The sequence below is a fragment of the Pelodiscus sinensis genome, chromosome 26 (genome assembly GCF_049634645.1).
Source record: "Pelodiscus sinensis isolate JC-2024 chromosome 26, ASM4963464v1, whole genome shotgun sequence".
NCBI classification, from domain to species: domain Eukaryota; kingdom Metazoa; phylum Chordata; order Testudines; family Trionychidae; genus Pelodiscus; species Pelodiscus sinensis.
Window position 1 is genome coordinate 17,527,658 of NC_134736.1, and position 22,683 is coordinate 17,550,340.

Consider the following 22,683-nt stretch of genomic DNA (forward strand, 5'->3'; position numbering starts at 1 on the left):
GAACATAAGAATGGCCATACTGGGTCAGACCAAAGGCCCATCTAGCCCAGTATCCTGTCTGCTGACAGTGGCCAATGCCAGATGCCCCAGAAGGAGGGAACACAGCAAGTAATCATCACGTGATCTCTCTCCTATCATCCATTTCCAAACAGAGGCTAGAGACACAATTCTTACCTATCCTGGCCAATAGCCATTGATGGACTTAATCTCCATGAATTTATCGAGTTCTTTTTTTAACCCTGTTAAAGTTCTAATCTTCACAGCATCCTCTGGCAAGGAGTTCCACGGGTTGACTGCGCACTGCATGAAGAAAAACATCCTTTTGTTTGTTTTAAACCTGCTGCCTATTAATTTCATTTGGTGACCCCTAGTTCTTAAATTGTGGGAACAAGTAAATAACTTTCCCTTATTCAATTTTTCCACACCAGTCATGATTGTATAGACTTCTATCATATTTCTCTTTTAGTCTCCTCTTTTCTAAGCTGAAAAGTCCAAGTCTTTTTAAACTCTCTTCATATGGGACCTTTTCCAAACCCCTAATCATTTTTGCTGCCCTTTTCTGAAACTTTCTGAACACAACATGTTCCATAAATGCATATTTACACAAGTAAACATGTTGACCTTCCACACATTCTTATGCACACACACAAATCATTTGTACCAATATTAACAGAAATGAATAAAAGTTATATATACTGAAATGTGCAAATTTTATTCAAACAAATGCTCATGAAGATATCATTTTTCTGTAGCCTCCATTCTAGATTTCTAGCTTTTGCTGAATAAGTTTAAGGCATCTTTTTCATATGTGGGTCTCAGAACATGGAAAGTTATGGGTTATGTGTTTGCTCCCTTCTTATCTTTTTTTGTGCATGTCTTTTTATTCTGAGACTTGAATCTCTGTATTGTAATAGAGAGCTGAGGACCCATACATTGTTTCAAGGTTGAATTTGCTTTTTAAACCTAAACAATTCTCAAAATCAAGCACTGTAGGCCACATGTTGAAAAGCGCTTAGCACACAGCTGCTCCCATTGTAATATTTGTGGGCAGATTTTCTTGTGTTCAACACTCAACATGCTGAGATTTTTATAAAAAGAATTTTGGTCTCAATTTTGGGTGCCAAGCACTTTTTTTAACATCTGGCCCAAAGAACCCAATGAACATAAAAGCAAGAATATGTGGCATTTTATCTTCCCGTTCCATAGTCAACTGTCAGGAGCAAACTTGTAGAGATCTAGAGTACTCCAACAATTCTGTTGTTAATAGTTGTCTTCCTGCCTCAAGAATAAATTATTCCAAAGTAAGCCATTCCACAGAATAGAAGTATATAATCACAGACACACAGATATTATTTCTTGACATCCGCCTATTATTTCATCTTCAGAAAAAGCAGCGAGCTGGCATGCAAGATGGATGTAGTTTTCTTGTCCATAAACTACAGAAAGTGCAATTTCTTCTAGTGATTCAATTCGAGAAGCATAACTGCTATTCACAGAAGATGAGAAACCGATCTCAATTTCCATGAGGTGTTCTAAGCTTCCAAATCTGTGAAAAGCAGTATCTGATAAATGATCCAGCTACAAAACCACTTTCCTTTCAACTCAGGATCTGATTTTCTGCACAGTGAGTATGGCAAAGCGACAGAATGTAAGTACATCTTACTGTGCCATGTAGACTGTGGGTGTAAGATTATAGATTTATTTTCAAAAGATGTTCCCCAGTGGTGGATGGGTGGGCAGATTTGGGGCAAGGGGAGAGAGAAATATTGAAGGAGATGTAATCTATTAATGAGATGGATAGTGACTCATTCTCAAAACAGTGCAGATTATTTCAAAGTCTGATATCTATGATGGGCGATCACTCGTTGCCGAGTGTGATGGGACGAAGCAGCCCCTCACTGAAGGCATAGGGCCTCGCCAGGGCTGCCTGGCTGCACAGGCCCTTCCCCTGCAACTCTACTGGGCCCGCCCAGGCTTCAGTTCAGCTATAAAAGCCTGGGGTAGGGCTCATTTGGGGCAGGTGGCCGGAAGAGAAGGACCTACAAGGGAAGTGCCTGACCTGCAGTGATCAATGGCCCCAGAAGAAGCCTGCGGGGACCCCAAGGCTAGGGGAGAGGCTGCCTGCCAAGGAGATGTTGCTCTGGGAAGGCTGAGAACCTGGCAAGTACAAGGCAAGTGACCCCGCCTCCCCCCCCCCCAGGGTTGCCAGATGGTTGAAAGAAAACTACCAAACTTCCCCTTCCCCTCCCCAAAAAAAAACCAGGAAAAAATTCTGTTGAAGGGGAAAAAAAGGGAGGGGGAAACCAAAGTTGCAAAAAAAAAAAAAAAAAGGACTCCAAGTAAGCCAAAAAAACCCTAAAATAAAACAGCATGTCCCCTTTAAGAGTTAGTGCAAGGATAGGAACAGGGGAGTGGTTGAGAACTAAGCTTCCCCTAGGTCTTTTGGCCAGCAGCCATTTTGTGCTGGCAGCTTTGGGGAACCAGGTAAGCATGGGGGCTGGGGTCATAGGGCTGGGAGTGTTGGGAGTCAGGGGAGGGCTGGAGGGCTGTGGGAGGAGGCCAGGCACTGTCTGTAGGGTTGCCAGATGCCTGGCATTTTTGCCTCCTGACCAGGGAAAAATTCAGAAAATATCCGACATTTTAGGTGTCTGGTATTCTCTGATTTTTTTTTTTTTACCGGACAGGAGTGGAAAATACTGGACTGTCCGGGTGAAAACTGGACGCCTGGCAACCCTAACACCCCCCGTCTCCCCCACCGCCCCTGGGACCAGGTAGGAAGTGGCCCACAGCAGGAGTGGGAGCCACCTCTCCCACCCCGGGAACCTCGGCGTGTTTCGGTAGGACTTCCCCGCCGAGGGAGTGGCATCTGTCCTGTCACTCACAGGGCCCTGGGCTGAGACCTGGTGGAGTAGGGTGGGCCCAGGTCCCCCTACCAGGGGCACAGCCCCACTGTACCTCTGATCTGCAGCTGCAGGCTTAAAGGGCCATTCTTAAACTGTGGTTAAGACTCTGCTTATGGACTCAGACCAGGGGGCCTGGCCTTAAAGGGACCAGTCTAAAACTGTGTTTGTTGGAATGGGACTTATTGGCCCAGACTGGTGGGCCCAGTTCTGAAGGAATAATCAGTGTGGGGATTCGAGAGCTTGGGGTCATTCCTGGCCCATCGGAGGGGGACAGAGAGAGGGCCCCACCACATCGAGTACGATCGTCTTCCATGGGAACTGGAAGATGCCTGTGCAGGACTTCTTTTAAAGTGGGGAGACTGCATAAGGGTACATCTACACTAGCCCCCTAGCTCAATCTAGGGAGGCTAATGAGGGCGACCAAAATTGCAAATGAAGCGCGGGATTTAAATATCTTGTGCTTCATTAGCATGTTCCCGGCCGGTCGCCATTTTAGAAATTGACTAGCCCGAAGTAACTGCCCGTGTCTACAAGTGGCAGTGAAACTGGATTCCAAATTAAAGCCCTAAATTGAATTAGCTGGTATTTCTCCTGCAATGAGGAAATTCCTGCCATCAAAAATATTGTGTTGCCATGGTAGCAGTGCTCCTAAAATAAAGACATAATTAAGAATTGTCAGAGGCCTGACACAGTGTGGGAGATAAGAACTCAGTGGCCTAAATTTGAAGGGGTAATGAGACCCCAGAATGCAATGGGACAACAAACTTTGCTCCCACACACATCAATAAGGGGTCCCTCAGGATAACTGTAAGGCAACTGGACCGTGTATTGGATGGGGAAGCACCTACAGTCCTGGATTTTCTTTAGTTACCACCAACTTCAGCATATAAATGCACAGTTTACAGGTGTATGACTACAGCCAAAGGCAGCAAGTTAACATTAGGGTGTATTAAAAAGAAGATAAAGAGAATTGTGTTCCATGAAGCATATTGCTGCATAGAGGTGGTGCAATTCTGGAGACAGCCAGCAGAGGGTTACATGGCATCTGTAAAGATTACAACACTTTTTTGCATTTATATAGCTTCTTTCCATCCACGGGTCTTAAATCCCATCACAAAAAGTTAGGTGAAATCTGCTATTATCCCAGTTTTTACAGACCTCGAGACCAAGGCAAAGGCCCAAGGTCACACAAGTCACTGATAGCATCAGGACCGGACAGGACCGGAACTGTGGTCACCAGGTTTTGTTCCAGTCTCTCGCCACTTGTTTTTGCCTCCTGCCGTATGCGCAGAGGATGACAGAGTAGCAGAACAGAGCGAGTTTTAAAGACCTACTCAAGCTCTGAGCCTGCCCTAGCTACAACCTGTGTAATTAACTTTTTATTTCAAAGAACAAAAGAGGTGCTTCCTCTCCCTGAACTCATTTGCTTGATGAACGCAGCCTGCTATAAAGGAAAAACAGGAATGTTTAAATTCAAAACATACTATGAGTGATCAAAAAGCTATCAGAAATCTCCCCCCGTTCACTCCCCACTGGCTGTTGCTTACATCTTACCTACTGCCACCTCAGTTAGCAGTAATTAGTAACCTTTGCTGTTATTCGAGTCTGCAGTTGAGACAGTCTTTTCATCCCTAGGGGGGTGGGGTCCACCAGATGAGTGTAAAAGTACATCAGTGGTACTGGATGGGCACAGCTGCTCTCTCACTTTATCCGTTTTGCACATGAACAGAGAACATCAATCTACAAAGCCGCTGTCAAGTCAGCTCTTTTCATTAGCATCACATTTCACCACCACCACCCTCTTCACATAGCCAAGTTAAGGATAATCAGAAGAATGAACATGAGGAGGAGGAGAAGTTATATGCCAGATGATAAGATCCATGCTGTGGGAGACATGCAATGCAGATTGTCCCCTTGTTAAACATTTGCTGAATATAGAGATGAACAATACTCACAAGTTGAGCTGTTTTAAACTTTCGCTATTCATTGTGTTGCGACTGAGTTACACAGTTATTGTTTCTCTCTTTAATTTGGTAACAAAGAATAACAGTACAAACATCATAAGACTCATTGCAGAAATTCACAGAGCTGTTGCAATTTAAAAATATTTGTCTTTCACTAGAATAGTCACAAATTACATGACTACAGGAATCATAATGAACTTTATTTCTTTTTTTAAATATGTATCAGTGGGTTTTTTTTTTTATGTTCAACCAGCAAGTTTAAACCAAACCTAAGTAAACTTTTTAATGGTTAAAAAAATGGCCGTATTAAGCCCAGCTCCTCCTACATTACTTTTTCATTTTCACCGCACCTTATGTATCTCCATGATAAACAGCTAGGTCAGAAACAAATTCTACTCCATCAATGGAAGATTTGTTCTCATTATTCCCAGACCAACCAAAGGCAGAAAGTACAGGATGTCTTGCAAGGACACCTGTTACCAATGAGATTCCCAGCCCTGTTTGTAGTTACAGAACAGCCTGGTTAACAGCTCCATCTCTGAATGCTTATTCAAATCCTAAGATATTCTTCATGCATCACTGATATTTCATGCAGCAACATAGGGCTTTAAAAAGATGCCAAGTGGCTAATAGGGAGGAGCGTGCTCAGCAATATTGAACAAAATGATAAGACACTGACAAGAATAAGAGCACAAGGCTTGAAGAAATTTGCCTTCCTGTGAGGCCTCAAACATACCACAGCTACAAGCAGGACACTGAAGAAATTGGGCCCATTTCTCTGTTCCATCTTGGAAGACCTACATGCATACATTAAAAGGCCAGAAGTTCCACTATGATTATCTAGCAAAAACACCTGCCATAGATGAATGGCTGTTTAAATTAGAGAATGTTTAGAAATACATCTATCTTGATTTTAAAATTGCCAAAGATGGAGAATCTACCACAACCCTTGTTAAACGGTTCCAAAGTGATATTTATCCTCCCTGTAAAAAACTTAACACCTTATTTCCAGTGTATTCTGTCTAGCTTCAATTTCCAGACACTGGATCTTGTTATAACTCTTTAGGCTAGATAGAAGAATCCCTCTATGATTAGATTTCTGTTCCCTAGGTAGGTGCCTATAAATTGTGATTGTGGTGTACCAAAAGCTGTGTTGAAATTCTAAGCTGTCATTCTAAATTCCAGGGCATGTAGAATAGTGATAGAAATGTAGCCGTGTTAGTCTGGTGTATCTGAGGAAGTGGCTCTGGCCCACAAAAGCTCATCTAATAAACCATCTTGCTGGTCTTTAAAGTGCTACATAGTCCTGTATTTAAATTCCAGGGGCATTTCCTAATTCTGCTTGCAGGCTACAGAGCCCTGTGGGAAAGCATATGAGCTGGGCCTAGCAGCAGTTTGCCGACAGCCTGTAGTGAGGCAGGCTGAGACTCTGTTATAGGGAGCAGCCTCTTTTCTCTCTGGCTATGTCTAGACTGCAGGCGGATCTTTCGAAAGAGAAATCCGCTTTTTCGAAAGAGAGCACCCAGCGAGTCTGGATGCTCTCTTTCGAAGACGGCCTCTTTACATTGAAGAACGCCTTCTTTCGAAAGAGGGACTTTCGAAAGAAGGCGTTCTTCCTCGTAAATTGAGGTTTACCGCCATCGAAAGAAAAGCCGCGTTCTTTCGAAATAATTTCGAAAGAACGCGGCTTGAGTCTGGACGCAGGGGAAGTTTTTTCGGGAAAAGGCTACTTTTCCCGAAAAAACCCCTGAGTCTGGACACGGCCTCTGTGTGGTTTTAGATTGTGTGTTGTCAATCTGAATTTTAACAAATAAAGTAGTATTACTCTGTAACCTTCCAGTAAGAAGATTGTTTGCAACTTCTCCGTCTCTATGCCATGAAAACAACAGTTCCAAGTCACCCTCATTTTTTCTTTGTTAAGCTCAATAAGTTTGAGCTCCTGGAGTTGGTCGGCATGTTTTCTGATCCGCTAATCATTACAAAGGCACTTATCTGAACTCTCTCCAATTAATCAAGGCATAAAGTCCTTAGTTCCTTAGACCCACAAGTGCTCTTCTCTATCCAGGCACTTGGGAGAAAAGCTGAAGTCTTATTTCTGACTCAAATGCTCCTGCTAGTTCTCAGATTTAGTCATATGAAATATTTCTAATAGGGAAGAGGTTCCCCCCCCCTTTTGAAAATGAAATGTGGAAATTTCTTTAAGCCAGAGACACCTGGGGTACGTCTACACTACATGCCTCTGTCAGCAGAGGCATGTAGATTTGTTTGTGCAGCAAAGGTAAATGAAGCCGCGATTTAAATGATCGCGGCTTCATTTACATTTACATGGCTACCGCGCTGAGCCGACAAACAGCTGATCAGCTGTTTGTCGGCTCGCCGCTAGTCTGGACGTTCCCCCTGTCGACATCAAAGCCCTTTGTCGGCAGCCCCGGTAAACCTCATTCCACGAGGAATAACGGGTCTGCCGACAAAGGGCTTTGATGTCGACAGGGGGAACGTCCAGACTAGCGGCGAGCCGACAAACAGCTGATCAGCTGTTTGTCGGCTCAGCGCGGCAGCCATGTAAATGTAAATGAAGCCGCAATCATTTAAATCGCGGCTTCATTTGCCTTTGCTGATCTGTCTAATCTACATGCCTCTGCCGACAGAGGCATGTAGTCTAGACACAGCCCTGGATGCTGCTGAACTCACAGAATGGCTCAGTTTGCCACTTCTAAGAAATCGAGGGCATGAAATGAAACCCACTCTGGGGCAGGGCTTTGTTCCATATATATTGTTTTAACAACCTGCATTTCTCACATTATCTGCTGTTTCCTGAGATCTATGTATAGAGATAAGCAAAGCCAGAGGTTTTGGTGTGGTCACTATTCTTTACAGTAGCTCTTTGGTATGGGAGTTTCTGAAGTACTTACTGACTCTATTGTGGGTTTTTTTTCATCCCAACCTCACACGGAAGCAAAATACCCCCAATGAGAATTTCTTCTGAGTATGAACCTCAGACTTTTCTATGGTATGGAAGAGAAGTGAACATAATAAAGAGCTCTTGCTTATAGTCTGAAGATTTAAAGGTCTGGGGTCAAAGAGTTTTTTATAGAGGACCCTCCTTTTTGGAACCTGAGTGGATCCCTTGAGTTAAGAGCTGTTGTTAAAATGTGCATGATGGAAGCCATCTATATTGCACTGCAACAAGCTGCACTGGTCCTACAGAATCAAGGGCACGTGATGTACTTCCAAACACTATCTATTAATCATTCTCTCCTATAGAGACATGGAATGCACACATCACAGCTGGGGTCGCTTGATCTTCAAGCCATACAGCGATGCCCATCTCTTTATTCCTGGCTTTTGCCCAAGTATGGTTCCATGGGTGGGGCATCTTTGTTATTTTAATAACTTTCTTTAGGTGAGTGCGGTCAACTCTATTCATTTGGGGTGTACATTGGCTCTTGCATGCACTCTAAGGGACCCGACATGCTCTCAGAGATTACTACCGATGGGTTTTGTGAAACAAATAAATAATAAATTAAAGCAGATGCATCATTTATGAAGTGAATGTGATGGCGCATGTTCGTTACAGACATAGCAAAATGCTAACAGATGACATTGGCCTGCCTGTGAGGGGCTGTTAACATTTTGCCTTAATAATAAATAATACTTTGCGCTTACATGGAGCCTTAAAACTAGGGACCTCAGAGAGCAGTACAAAAATAGGTGAACACCACCAGCACACCAGTGTGGCACCAAATGAAGTACAGGGAGGTAAAGGATGGGGTTAAACTGGATCTAGTTTGCACAGCCTCATGTAAGGTTACCTGGTGTCGTTTTTAACTGGACAACTGGTCAACAAGAGACTCTGGCAGTCACCAAGCGGGGCTATTCAAAGTGCAGTGGGCTGTGCTGCAGAGTCGCGACAGGCTAGTCCCTTCTTGTCCTGGGGCACCCTAAGGTCCAGCTCCTAGGCCAGGGGGCCCACAGAACTCTGCCCCTGCCCTGAGCATGGTTCAGCACTCCCGTTGCTGGCCAATGGGAGCTGGATGTGTGTGCTTGTGAGTGAGTGCATTGTGCATGACGTGCCACGCAGCCTCCTGCCCCCCACTGCCTAGGAGCCAGACCTGCCACTTTTGGGGTGCAACACGGTGACCCAGGCCAGGAAGGCACCAGGAAGCCTGCCACAGTGCCACTGACTAGGAGCCACCAAGGTGAGCTCGAGCCCCCACCCTCTGTCCCAGCACTGAGCCCTCCCCAGAGCCACCTCCTCTTTCCCAAGCTCCTCATCCCTGGCCCTACCCAAATGCCTACAATCCCAGCTCAGAACCCGCACTAGGGATGTAGCTGGTTAACCAGCAGCCTGGCCGTGCTGCAGCAGCTCCTGCCAGCAGTGAGGTACAGCGCTCGACCCAAGCAATCCCCCTGCATGTGCTGTGGAGGGCCTGGCCTTACCTGGCCCAAGCAGCCTCAGCCTATGGCAGTCAGCCCGGCATGCTGCAGCAGTCCCCACTGTGCTGCCGGTGTGGGGCCACTCCAGCCCAGTTGGTCCACCATGCCACGTGTGAAAGGCTGCACCACACTGCGAGCACACTGGGGGCCACTCTAGCCCCGCCCACAGGATCCTGTTAACCAATTAACTATAATGTTTAACCAGTTAACTGGTTAAATGGGATTTTACATCCCTAACTCATATCCCCTCCTGTACCCCAACCCCAGGCCTGAGACCCTCCCGAACCTGAATCCCCACTTTGCATCCCAAACCTGGGCCTACCCCATAGCCTCCCCCCAGAGCATTCCCTCCCTCCTACACCCCAACCCTCTGCTTCAACCTGCAGCCCCTTCCTGTATTCCAAACCCCTTGGTCCTGTCCCTTCTCTAGAGCCCATACGCCCAGCCGTAGTTGTCACACATCCCAACTCCCTGCCTAAGGCCCCATTGAGATCTGAACCTGCATTTAGAGCCTTCACCCAGCCCCTTGTCCCAGTCCAGTAAAAGTGAGGGAGGAAGAGAGCAAGCCACTGAGACAAGGAAATGCAGTGGGTGGGTGACAGGGCCGCAGGGAAGGGGTGGGGCTAAGATGTTCAGTTTTGTGCTAATAGCAAATTGGCAAACTTAACCTCACTCATTTGCGGTGGTGCCTCAGAACGTTAGCCAGGGACTAGAACCCCACTGTACTATGTGCCATACAAACACAGAACAAAATGGTGGTCCTTTCCCCAACAACGTACAATCATTATGGACTCTCTTTTAGTATCTAACCTATAAAAGACCTTGAGTATACCCTGGCATCTTACACATGGGAACAAGAATCTCGCTTGTCATCCCTTTGACTGATGACAATTCACTTCTTTTCCCTTGTGATTGTAAGATCACAAAACTAAGAAAGAATTTTAGAGAACTAGAAAGTAGTGTGTTGTCAGAAAGATTAGGGCCCAAGTTTCCAAACAGTAACTAGTGATGTTGGGCACGTGGCTAAGTTAACACTTCGGTGTGAGATTAAAAAAAAACAAAACAGTCCAGACCTATTCAAATCTAAAAAATTAAACCATCAAGGGTCTTAGAATAGCAGATGCGCTTCTCTGTCAGGTTCTTCTACCATACTCATCACTGGACATGCCAGTGAGGCAGAGGCTAGAAATAAGGTATAAAGATATTTTATCAGGAGGGTAATTACACAGTGAAAAAACAAATCAAATAATGTAGTGGATTGGCTGTCACTTGAAGTCTTTACATTGAAACTCAATGTCTTTGTAAAAACATTCTCTGGTTCAGATTATTGGGTAAAATTCTATTACCTGTTATTCAGGGGGCCAGACTACTAGATCATAATGCTCCAGGCTAGCCTTAAAAATCTATGAATAGTGTGTGAAGTCAGTGGTTTTCAAACTTTTTTCCTAGTGACCCAGTTGAAGAAGATTATTGATTCCCAGAACCCAACATAATTTGACTAGAGCAGGGGTTCCAAACCTTTTTCAGTCCCCATGCCCCCTTGGCTTTTAGTAAACCTTCCCATGCCCCCTATTCAATATGGGTATGTCTACACTAGCCCCCTAGTTCGAACTAGGGAGGCTAATGTAGGCATTCAAAGTTGCAAATGAAGCCCGGGATTTAAATATCCTGGGCTTTATTTGCATCTTCCCGTCCGGGCGCCATTTTTAAATCCCCTTATTCCGAACTAACTGCCCACGGCTACACGGGGCAGTCAGACGTTAATTTGAACTAAGTCCTTAGTTTGAGTTAGTTCAAATTAACATTTGACTGCCGCGTGTAGCCGCGGGCAGTTAGTTTGGACTAAGGGGATTTAAAAATGGCGCCCAGACGGGAAGATGCAAATAAAGCCTGGGATATTTAAATCCTGGGGTTCATTTGCAATTTCGAATGCCTACATTAGTCTCCCTGGTTCGAACTAGGGGGCTAGTGTAGACATACCCTATGAAAGGAAATACATTCTAGACTCTAGAATCCACAACTTTTTTCACTAACACTACTACTTTGGAATATTTCAATTAGGATAATCTAGTTATTTACCAAATATTCCCCATACTCCCTTGACAAGCTTCTCGTACCCCCTGGGGGTACGCATATCCCAGGTTGGGAACCCCTGGACTAGAGTGTGGACTCTGGGGTGGGGCTGAGGATGAGCTTTGTGGTGCAGAAGGGAGCTCCGGCTTTTGGTGGGTTCAGGACTGGGACAGGAAGGGCTTACCCCAAGCGACTCCTGGTTTGTGGGGCAGCGGGAGTGCTAAGGCAGCTTTCTGTCTCTCTGGGCACCACAGAAGTAGCCAGCAGCAAGTTCCCAGCAACGGGAGTATGGAGCTAGTACACAGGACCAGGGCAGGGTGCAGAGCCCCGTACGCTCTCCCACCGCACCACCACCTAGGAGCTGGGCCTGCTGCCGGCCGCTACTGGGGCACCGCGCAGTCTATGGTGTAGGACTGGCAAGTAGCTGCCTTAGCACTACACTGGTCACCTGATCCCCCTGCAGCAATGAGACCCAGTGCCCAACATTCCACGACCCACTATGGGGTCGTGAGCCGTAGTTTGAAAAGCCCTGCGTTAAGTGATGTGACTAGCACCTGTTTCATACAGGAGAGCAGCAGCAAAAACGTAATAGTGGCACAATATTGGCCGAGAAGAGCCAGCATTCTTGGAAACCAAGCCTAGAGTATGGGAAGATGGATGGAAAATGATCCATCTGTTTCTCAAACAGCCACGTTTCTCCTGCTGTTCCCCAGAGTATTCCATGGACAGAGAACTCGTGACACAAGGAGGTTTATACTACAGCAGAACCCTGGGAGCAACATTCACCGGGCGTTGTAGTTCACTCCCACAAAATTCTTTAAGTTCCCTATAGCCTGTCCAGACAAACTCCCTGCTCTGACCCAGAAAACCCTGTTTTTTCCATCTCCTGCTGAGCTGTAGATGGGCATTGATCCTCTTTTTGTTAGCCAAGCTTGCGAGTTCAGCAGAAAAGGGCAGGAGAAGAATTAGATGTTGTTTTCCTCTGGACTGGGACGGGAAGAATTCCATTTGAAAACCTGATATATTTTCCATTGCTGAGGGATGGATTTGAAGCCCGTAATTATGAAGAGAAAAGATGCCATGCTGACCTTGGTATGCTAATGCCACCTAATCCACGTACTGCCTTAGCTTTTTTCCAGTCACCATTTCAAAAATGTAATCAGGGAGAGTGCAGACATTTGGCCAGGAGGGATCACAACCAGAAAACTGTCTGCACATCCCTGGATATTTCTCTTTCTCTCTCCAGAGATAGAGCCAAACAAAAAATCTGCATTTGAAATGTACTTCAGACACCTCTCCCTAACACACATACTCTTCACAAGCCCACCTATGTGTTTCAAGGCCATCCCCATCTGTATTCTAAACTATCATTTGAATGGCACTGAATGTTCATGATGTCAACGGGCGTTTTTTCCAAAATGCTGACTTTTTACAGGAGGCCACTATAAGGGCATTTTAAACCTGCTGGTAGAGAAATGCATTCATAGAATCACAGAACACTAGGACTGGAAGAGACCTTGAGAGGTCATCGAGTCCAGTCCCCTGCCCTCATGGCAGAACCAAGCACTGTCTAGACCAGTGTTTCTGAAAGTGCTCCGCGAAATCACTTTCAGAAACACATTAACTAGCTGCCCCGGTTTGTTTATCTAACGACGCTGCGACCACAGAGCCTCACGGTTCCCATTGGCTCCATTTCATCTTTTGCAGCCAATGGGGAGCCATGGGAAGTGGTATGGGCCAAGCCACTGCTTCCCATGGCTCCCCTAGGCTGCAAAGGATGAGAGGGAGTCAATGGGACCCGCAAGACTTCGTGGCCGTAGTGCCAGCAAGTAAACAAACTAGGGCGGCCAGTTAATGTGTTTCTGAAAGTGATTTCGTGGAACACTTTCAGGAACACTGGTCTAGATCATCCCTGACAAGTGTCTGTTTAACCTTCTCTTAAATATCTCCATGATGGAGATTCCACAACCTCCCTAGGCAATTTATCCCAGTGTTTAACCACCCTGATAGGCAGGAAGTTTTTCCTAATGTCCAACCTAAACCTCCCTGGCTGCAATTTAAGCCCATTGCTTCTCAGAGGCCAAGGAGAACAATTTTTCTCCCTCCTCCTCATACACCCTTTTAGATACCTGAAAACTGCTATCATGGCCTGCTGTCATTGATCAGCAGAATATTCTTGAGACTTGGTGTTGCTAAAGCAGCACCTTAGGTTTGCCAAGGGAATTGGATTTAGTGGAAGTGCTCTTGTAAGACTGGGAGTGAACCTGGAGCCTCAGAGCGTGTGTTTGTGGGTATAAGCTTTTCTTTGACATTTTTGAGGTTTTGGTGAAAAACAAAAAAATGGAACTCAGTCTCTGAGCTGCAACCCAGCCGGCACACACATATTTCATAGTGCCACCAAAGCGTATGACAATCGCATCTCCACGTCTAACACTGGAGTCAGAGGAGCAAGTGTCAAGACATCCCCAGCATGCCCGTTTTTGGACAGTTGTTCCAAAGGACTGGGGAGCTTTGAGAAAGGGCAAAGAGTGACGGTCATCTCTTGCTCGGTTTTTTGAATTACACCCAGGTCAGTAAGACCCACATCAATTTTTACAGTTGCACATTGCGTTCCAGTAATGCCGTCGATCTCAAACTCAGTTTTTCATGGGTTAAGCCTCACGATGCCCTTGTGACCCAGATGAGCATTAAATCTCTTTTCTGCAAACAAATAAACTGAGGCATGAGCTGGGACCACAATTCAGACACCCCCTGGATTGGCAGGCCTGTGCTAAGCGCAAGACCAGCTTTCCCATCACTGCCCCCTTTTTGCCATCATTAAACCATCTTGTTAGTCTTTAAAGTGCTACACAGTTTTTCCTTTTGTTTTTGCAAGATCAGACTAACACGGCTACCTCTCTATTACTGTATGACAGTAGTTAGGGAACTCCTAAGAGAGAGGGGCAGGATCACAAAAGCCTCTGGCAAGTCTGACGTTAACTGACCCATGTCTTGGCAGCCTCAGCAGAGATGCCAAGGAGCGAAGAGGCCATGGAGATGGAACAGGGGGACTCTATAGGCCAGAGCTCCGGCACACGGATGGGGTAGCATGGAGGGGCTGCCCTGCCACCACCCACCTATTAGGATCTTCTGTCTCCATGGTGATCAGTCCGACACCTTTCACCCCTTGTGACGAGGAATCAGGGATTGCATCTGGCTCTAACAGCAAGAGTCTCTACTGCTTGAGCTAAATGACTGTATCCATTAGCTTGGAGACAGCAACGCTTTAATATACCCTGCCAGTGGAAGGGGGGCAAAGACCCTGTGGGCAGCAGGCTAAGCCATCCACAGGTGACAGCAGGCGCCATGGTCTTGTCCTAGTTGGGCCCTTCTCGGCTGCAGGGGAAGGGAGGTTTGGCCAAGGACATACCTGCTTTCACTGTACTCCTTTTTCTCCCTCACGCGCAGCCACTTCCGCAGCAGGACGCGCTTCCGCCGCGGGGAGGCGCTGGGCGTGGAACAGTTTGACCACGGGGTGTCCTCGTCACTGGAGGGGGTGATTTCTATGGATGGGAGCTGCAGGAACTCTTTGTTGGGCGACGGTGCGTCCTGGTACCCACCGGCTTCCAGACTCTGCTCTTGCACGTTCTTCATCCGCCTCATCTTGAAGCGTCTCCTGCGCAGCGTGGGAGTGGATGAACTGGACCAGGCCCGGCTGCACTCGGGCACCTCTTGCTCAGGGACCTGCAATGCTGGGAGCTGGAGGGTCTCTGTCATATTGGCAGCCGGCATCAGATCCCCTTTCGCCTTCCCCTCCCACCTCTGATCTCTCTCTGTGATCTCACCGCAAAGCTCACCACACAGCTACACGCTGCCCTTCTGCACACCCCCTCAGCTCAGCATGTTCCCACCCCTGGAGAAGAAAATCCCCTGTCCCTGGGGTGCTTTCATTTAAGTGGGGGGCCCGCAGGCCACGAGTGGAGCCAGTTTCAAAGTTTCTCTTTTGTTTTCTCCTCTTTCTTACTGAGAAGCAACTTCCTCTCCCGCCTGAGCTCTTTCAGGGCAGTGAGCTTAGCCTCTGGTACAGGCACTGCTGACGAAGGGCTCTCTTGGCTTTTTTTCCTGGTGCTGTTTTCTCTGTTCTCTGCCTAGTCGTGGCTCACTGAACGCTCTTCCGGAGCTGTGCTGGAAAACAGCCTTCTTGGGAGACAGAGAGCAACGTGGAGCTGTGAGGAGGTCAGAGAGAGAGGGAGGGAGGGAAGCAATGATACCAGATAAAATCGGAGGAGGAGGAAGGTGATGGAAGTTCTTTTTCCGTAGCAGATAAGACATGCACAGGCAGCTGCCGCAAGTGTAACTGCACTCCTGATCCTGACGGCTGGGTTCTATATTACCAAACACGCCTCTACTGCCACCAGCCTAATGCAAGAGGATAAAGGGGGAAAATAACTTTTCATGCAAGCCGATTGGCCAAACTTCCCCTTTGTCCCGCCTTCCTATTCGGTTGTCCCACCCTGCAGAGGGAGGGGAGGGGCAAGGAGTGGACCCCAAATTCCATCTTCCTGTGACTAAATATGTTATTTTTCATCTCATTGTGGGGGCAGGGTTTGAGGAGCAGGCTAGCAGCTCGGGGTTTGGGATCCTGGCTGACACTGTTTTGCCAGTTGTTTTGCATCTTTCAGGGAAGCTGATTTCAGAGAGGTCTGGGCCTGAAGGCTGCTTCCAAAATGACACACTCGGTGATAGATGGTCCCGAGTTTACGTACTAACACTGAGAAGACAAACACCACACAGAGACAATAAGATATGCAGGACAGGCCTGAGAAAAACACAAACACACTCGCCCATGTAGAAGATTCCCAGGCATTGACACTACACCAAGAGGCAATGAGGGCTTCTGTCAAGAGTTACACCTGGATAGCTTGATGGAAGAGCTTTGCAAAATTTTAGGAAAGAAAGTCCAAGCCAGGCAAAATGTGTTGTGCCCACAGGATTAACAGGATTCCCCCATTAGGCTAACCAAAGCTTTGCTGAAGTGTTTCAAGCAAGGCCAGGCTGAGTGATGCTTTCACCTGGAAGTCATGCAAAACTCAGCAGATTCTGTTATGGATACGGCTGGGAATTCAGACTTCACAGCCAAATCCAGAGCTGAATTTCACTGCTTGTCTTCAGTGCTGAAATGGGCTGATCACAAACCCCTACAGTGGAGATCCCCACATCTGGGCTTGGAGGGGGCAGGATTTCAAAATCCAGAGCTGCATTTTGAAAGTCAGGCCTCCTCTCTGTTTCAGGTGGTTGGAATGCACCGGGCAAGAACAGCCACATTACAAGCAGGTGCAAGGAATGGGAGAAGGAAAATTTAGGTGGGAGGGGAGGAAGATCAGGGAGATAAGAGGTTTCACTGGTAATTTAAAAAAATCACTGGTTTGCAGCCTGTTTCACAAGCTCCTTCATTCATTGCTCCTGCTATGGCTCAGAAACTGGCTAGACCTTTAAGCAAAAAATCTGTATTTATCCCATTTCTAGAGCATCCAACGTGATGGTACCTAGGTGACTTCCATAAACACGCAATCAAAATATCTCTCACGCACACACCAACCACATGAATGGCCATATATCACAAAAAGCACAAAACACAATTCGTTCAAATAAAACAAAGACTTAAGGAGGAGACAAAAGAGCAAAATGGTTGCTATTTCATGTTTAGCTCAAACAGCATATTCTTAGCTCAATACAAGGATTAATAGCTTTATTTTAATTTTTTCTATAATACTATGAAACAAACTCACAGCTACCTGAAAACTGCAGTCACCTGTTATAACAGCCAATGCCATAATAGCTTTCATATTAAGTCACCTGGCGTTCCACAGCCATAAGTGTAATGTAGTTACTAGCCAACTGTTGTGAGCTTCCCTCTGACATATTGGGAAACCAAAACGCTATAATGCAGTCCCTTTAAAGCAGGGCTACTCAACACACGTGCAGCCCGTTTGTTTGTGACCCGTGGGTGGGAGCTGAAACAAAAAAGTAGTCAATATAATGGCCTCCTTCTGTTGACGTGTTTTAGTAGTTAAATTCCTGGACTCTCACTGCTCATTAAAAGTGCTGTCATATGGGTGGAAATCTGGTAACTATTGCATTTTATTAATATCAGCAGAACTGACTTAAATGAGGCCTGCGTGTTGTGAAGTCTTGCCTTCATCTTTGTATTCATGCCTGTCGGTGTGAAAGAAGCTATTTGCACATATCTGCATGCAACCCCACTTAAGTTGCAGCCCTCAGCATGTGCTGTGAGTATCACCATGGCCCCCTGGGCTTCCAAAGTTGAGTAGCTCTGCCCTAAAGTACAGCATCCAAGAAGTATTAGAACGATTGGATTATTTTGTTGTTTTGCACTGTTTTATTCTGATGAGAGGAAAAAGGAATTGCGGGGGTGTTAAAAATGTTGTGTGTGTTTTTCAAAGTTTCACCATCAGCAACATTTATGAACCCTTTGCCCATTTATAAAGTACTGGAGCATGTAAATGGATAGTTCACATAACATTAGTGGGTCTGATTTCCTTTGGAAAGCTTAGTGAAATGTATGAGGTTTATTTGGTTGTTGCATTAGGGACAGGTAAAGCAGCTTAAGAAAGTTTAATTAATTCCATCTCTGCAACCACACACACACTTGCACTTTAATAAGAAAACACACGGCGTATGCTACTTTCACGAGGCTCTAAGCTCTCTCCACCATCTTCAAGACACCACCAGGATTTGCCCCAGTATAAGGCTCTTTCCCCAAAGTCTGTCTCTGATCTCTGAAAAATCTGACTTCATCACATCCCATGATTTGTCCCCATATGATAAAGACGCCCCCAGTACAGAATTCTTCCTATTTCATGTCATGAGAACCTGCCTCAGTGAGACACAACCAGCTGGACAAGCATAGTATCTATCCCTTTAACTCTAAGTGCTTCTCTGATTACTAAACAACACTTATTTATGCTTGAACACTCTGGGTCATTTTTATTTTGGAAAGAGGACACTGGAGACCTCTCCGATGCACTCTGAAAACCAAAAGTTACATAATGAGAGTTAGCTCCAACTTCCTGACCTACAGGTTCACAAATACCATCCATGAATAGAAATTCTCACTGTTTAGCACATGAAATGGAGAAATGTTGATGTTCCTTTCAGAGGCTCTTGTTGCACTGCTGGGTCTTTGCATCATTTGATCTCTTCCATGTTGGTAGAATTGTATCATGTTGGAGAGAATCCACTTTCTGAAGCATAGTGCACAGCATGGCTAGCCTGCTCTCTAGCATGGCCTATCTAGCAACCTATCTAGCCTGGCTTCAGGAACTATTCATCAGATCAGCATCAGAACTGAGGGATCGGTGGAGTCATTTTCCCTAATATTGAATCTGTTGGGAAGTTGGACTCCAGCTGAAACATTCTGGATTTTGCAACCTGCACAGGAGAGACTGTGAACAATGGAACAGAGAGAAAAACCCTAAATAGATTCTATATAATGGATATAAAATCATCCACTTGTGGTAATTCAGATTTTATGGGGACCTTCTATGCCTACTACAAAGCTTAGATTTCTCATTAGTGAACTTTCTTCTCAAGTAAATCCTTCTTAACAAGGAAGGAGGGGAAAAGACAGAGATATAAAATACAGGAAAAACAGTTGTGAATTCAACATAATTTGCAAATGCAGAAAACGCCTGAAAATTACTTCAGGTGATTAACAAATCCTTTAGATGTGTGAGCTTTGCCTTCCCTATGTTCTGAGAAATCTGAGCAGGGAGATTATTCCAAATATAATGCTTGGAAAATGTTACCACATGAATTTAATTCCAGGCTTTGCAGCTCAAAAAGTTTAATTTGTTGGACATTTCCTCCATACACACTAGGAATGTGAACGAGTAGTCAACTAGTAGATCAACTAGTCGATCTACTAGTGAATGAGTAGTCAACAAGTTCATTAGACAACTAGTTCACTAGTCGATCTACTAGTGAACGAGTAGTTAACTAGGTCACACGTGTACAAGTAGTCAACTAATAGATCAACTAGTCAATTAGCCTAGGCTTCTTGGTTAATCTAGTCGACTACTCACATTTCCCACCCACCTTGCTGCCTCTGTATCAAAAGCAGCGGGGGGAAGAGGGGACATGAGCTGGTGCTGGGGGGAGCCAGTTTAGAAGCTGGTTCCCCCCAGCACCCGCTCTGTGGTGCCACCTGTCCCCTCCCCACGCTGCTGCCTCTAGCAGCCTCTAGAAGCATGGGAGACGGGGCTAAGGGAGGCTGCCACAAACCTGCCTTTGCCGGCGGCAGGCCCAGGCTTGGACCCGTGGCAGACGGGGGTTGCTGTCACCCTGCGCTGCTGCCTCTGTATCAAAGGCAAGCGCGCAGGGCAGCAGGCAGCTGGTTCACAAGGGGAGCTGGTTTTTAAACTGGCTGCCTTTGCAGACTGGCTCCTGCCTGGCACCCCATGCTGCTGCCTCTGAGAGAAAGGCAGCAGTGCAGAGTGGCAGGGGCTCCTCAGGAGTAAGGCCGGAGCACATTGGCTGCCACTCCACCCCCGGGGACTAAAGAATAATCAACTAACTGCTAAGAATTCATGCAGTCAGTTGACTATTCAATTAACCGACAGCTAATATCCCTAACACACACCTCCAAAATGGCAGGTTTTTTACTAAATCTGCCATGCTCCAGGCAAATTACTGATCCTGCAGGGACACAATTTTAAATTAAAAATTCCAAAACTGCAGAAGTGTTTCCCTCAGTGAACATTCATAAGTGGTCAGTGTGTGTATATTTACGGGATGCAAAATCCCGGTTAACTGACTGAAACAGGCTGGGGACCCCATTCCAGCCCAGCTGCCATAGCTCCCACCCCTGCGGGGCTCTCACTGCCAGCCCCATGCTGGGGCTTTGCTGGCTCCTGCCGTTGGCTGCCAGCTCTTAGTCCCCAACGGAGCAGCCTCTGTCTGCGGTGGGCTCCCAACGGGCTGGAGCAGCCCCTGCTTGCAGCAGATTATAAATATTGTGGAAAGTTCTACATTTTCTTTGGCGTCCCAAAAACCCTCTCTCCTTCCAGCTTAGAAAAGAGGAGACCAGGGGTGGATATGATAGAGATCTATAAAATCATGAGTGGTGTGGAGAAAGTGAATAAGGAAAAGTTATTTACGTGTTCCCATAATACAAGAACTAGGGGCCACTAAATGAAACTAATGGGAAGCAGGTTTAAAACAAATAAAAGGAAGTTCTTCTTCACACAGTGCACAGTCAATCTGTGGAACTCCTTGCCTGAGGAGGTTGTGAAAGGTAGGGCTATAATAGGGTTTAAAAGAGAACTAGATAAATTCATGGAGGTTACGTCCATTAATGGCTATTAGCCAGGATGGGTAAGGAATGGTGTCCCTAGCCTCTGTTTGTCAGAGGGAGGAAATGGATGGCAGGAGAGAGATCGTTTGATCAGTACCTGTTCAGTTTACTCCCTCCGGGACACCTGGCAATGGCCACTGTTGGTAGACAGGGTACTGGGCTGATGGACCTTTGGTCTCACTCAGTATGGCCATTCTTATGTTCTTCTATCAGAAGGCCTAGCACCAGAAAACTCCCTTTGAAATGGAATCCCTAAAAATCCTTGGGTCAGGGTACACAAAATTCTGGCTCGAATTAGGATTTGCCACGTGATGCTCTTGTGGATGCAGGGATAGACTGGACTCTACAACAGTCCTCTGGTGTCACCCTGGGCAAGCCACTTACCGTTTGTGCCCCTGTCTCTCTCCAATTGTAAAATGAGGTCATCCCCATGAGGCAGGGAAGTACTCGTATATGAAGATGAGTTTCTTAGCATATGTGAAGCGCTCAGATGCTACCATGATGAATACCACAGCAAAGCCAATAAATAAATACTAATTAGCTGTTTGTTTTTATCTGTTCATTTTGACATCCATTTTTACTCCATAGGGCCTGGCCCTTTAAGTCACTATTACAAGCAACAGTTGTTCACGCTAGAACACAGTGCGTCAGTTTTATTTTGGACACAGGACACCGGTCACCTGCCTGCATGTGTTGGTTTCTGGCATGCACCAGCTCAGTTATCAGACAGACACCACAAACTTCAGTCTGTGGGTGAGAAATACCAGCCACAGAATGAAAATTCTCAGATTGTCAAAAACACTAGACAAAGGCACCTCTACAACACAGGCCCTGCCACGTTAATTTAGTTCCTTATGGGAAGACACAGGCTCTTTCCTCAAAAATAACCTGAACCTGAGAAGTACCCAGTAATGCCTGACACTTCTCAGGACTCTCCAAAACCAAGTCTAATCCTTAGTCTCCCAAAGCAATTATGAAGTGAGAAGGGAAGACATTGTATACCAAGTGCAATCTATGCTGCCTGTTCAGACAGCAGGCGGGATCTCATTATTCACAGGCCATAAATAAGCTACATTCAGTTACATCTCTAGCAAGTCAGAAGCCTGCCTTCAGCATGAAGTGTACAAGTTGGCCTTTATAAAGAAGCTGGTATTGGCTTGGCTGAAGATTTCAATGGGTCTGTCCTTTAAGTTGATAAGAGCCAAGCAGGTCAATAATGATAAAGTAGGCAAATGCCACTCTCCTGCACCAGTCCTTGTTAGATACAGTGACTATGTCTTATTTAGGATGCTACAGACATAGCGATTACAGTGGAGCATTATCATTGGATCAATGTCTCCTTTGTTATTTCCCACAAATGGCTTGGTATTTAATTAGCCTTTATCCCATCACAAAGCTGCATTACAGCGACGCCAGATCTTAGAGACACATTGCTCAACATGTCTAGCCTGAAGCACACAAGTACAAAAGTGTACATGATATCCAAGATCAAGCAGGTACTGACCTTAGAACTGGAAGAGAGGGATAGATGCTGTCCCTAGAAGTGGCCTGTGCAGAATACAGGTGAAAACGAATATACTGCATACGGGCGCCCGATCCTAACCCACTGGTCTCCAACCTTTTAACACCCAAGATCACTTTTTAAATGTCAGGGCAAGCCAAGATCTACCCCATCCCTTCCTCAATACCCCGCCCTCTCCATTCCCCTCCTCTCCACCACTTGCAGTCCCCAGCCCTTACTCACTCTCACTGCATTGAGACAGAAGGTGCAGGCTCTGGGGCAGGAATGAGGGATTTGGGTGTAGGAAAGGGTGAAAGCTCTGGGAGGGAATCTGGGTGGTGGAGAAGGGGATGCTGGCTCAGGAAGGGGTCTCCAGGCTAGAGAGTGTTGGGGTCAGGTGGACGGTTGGGGTGCTGAGCAAGCCACAGGCTTGTGGAGGTGGGGGTGCAG

General features: G+C 46.2%; 1 protein-coding gene across 2 annotated transcripts in view; it reads right to left on the reverse strand.

Annotated features, from left to right (window-relative positions):
• The window catches only part of LOC102453385 (protein Aster-B), a 337,552-nt gene that overhangs the window by 155,907 nt on the left and 158,962 nt on the right, over window positions 1-22,683 (reverse strand). The window contains exon 3 of one of the 2 annotated variants that reach the window (XM_075909418.1): window positions 14,787-15,775. The exons of the other annotated variant lie outside the window; for it this stretch is intronic. Coding sequence (XP_075765533.1) covers window positions 14,787-15,148 — 362 coding nt within the window. The 5' untranslated portion in view covers window positions 15,149-15,775. The remainder of the gene's footprint in view (window positions 1-14,786; window positions 15,776-22,683) is intronic. 2 annotated transcript variants of the gene reach the window in all.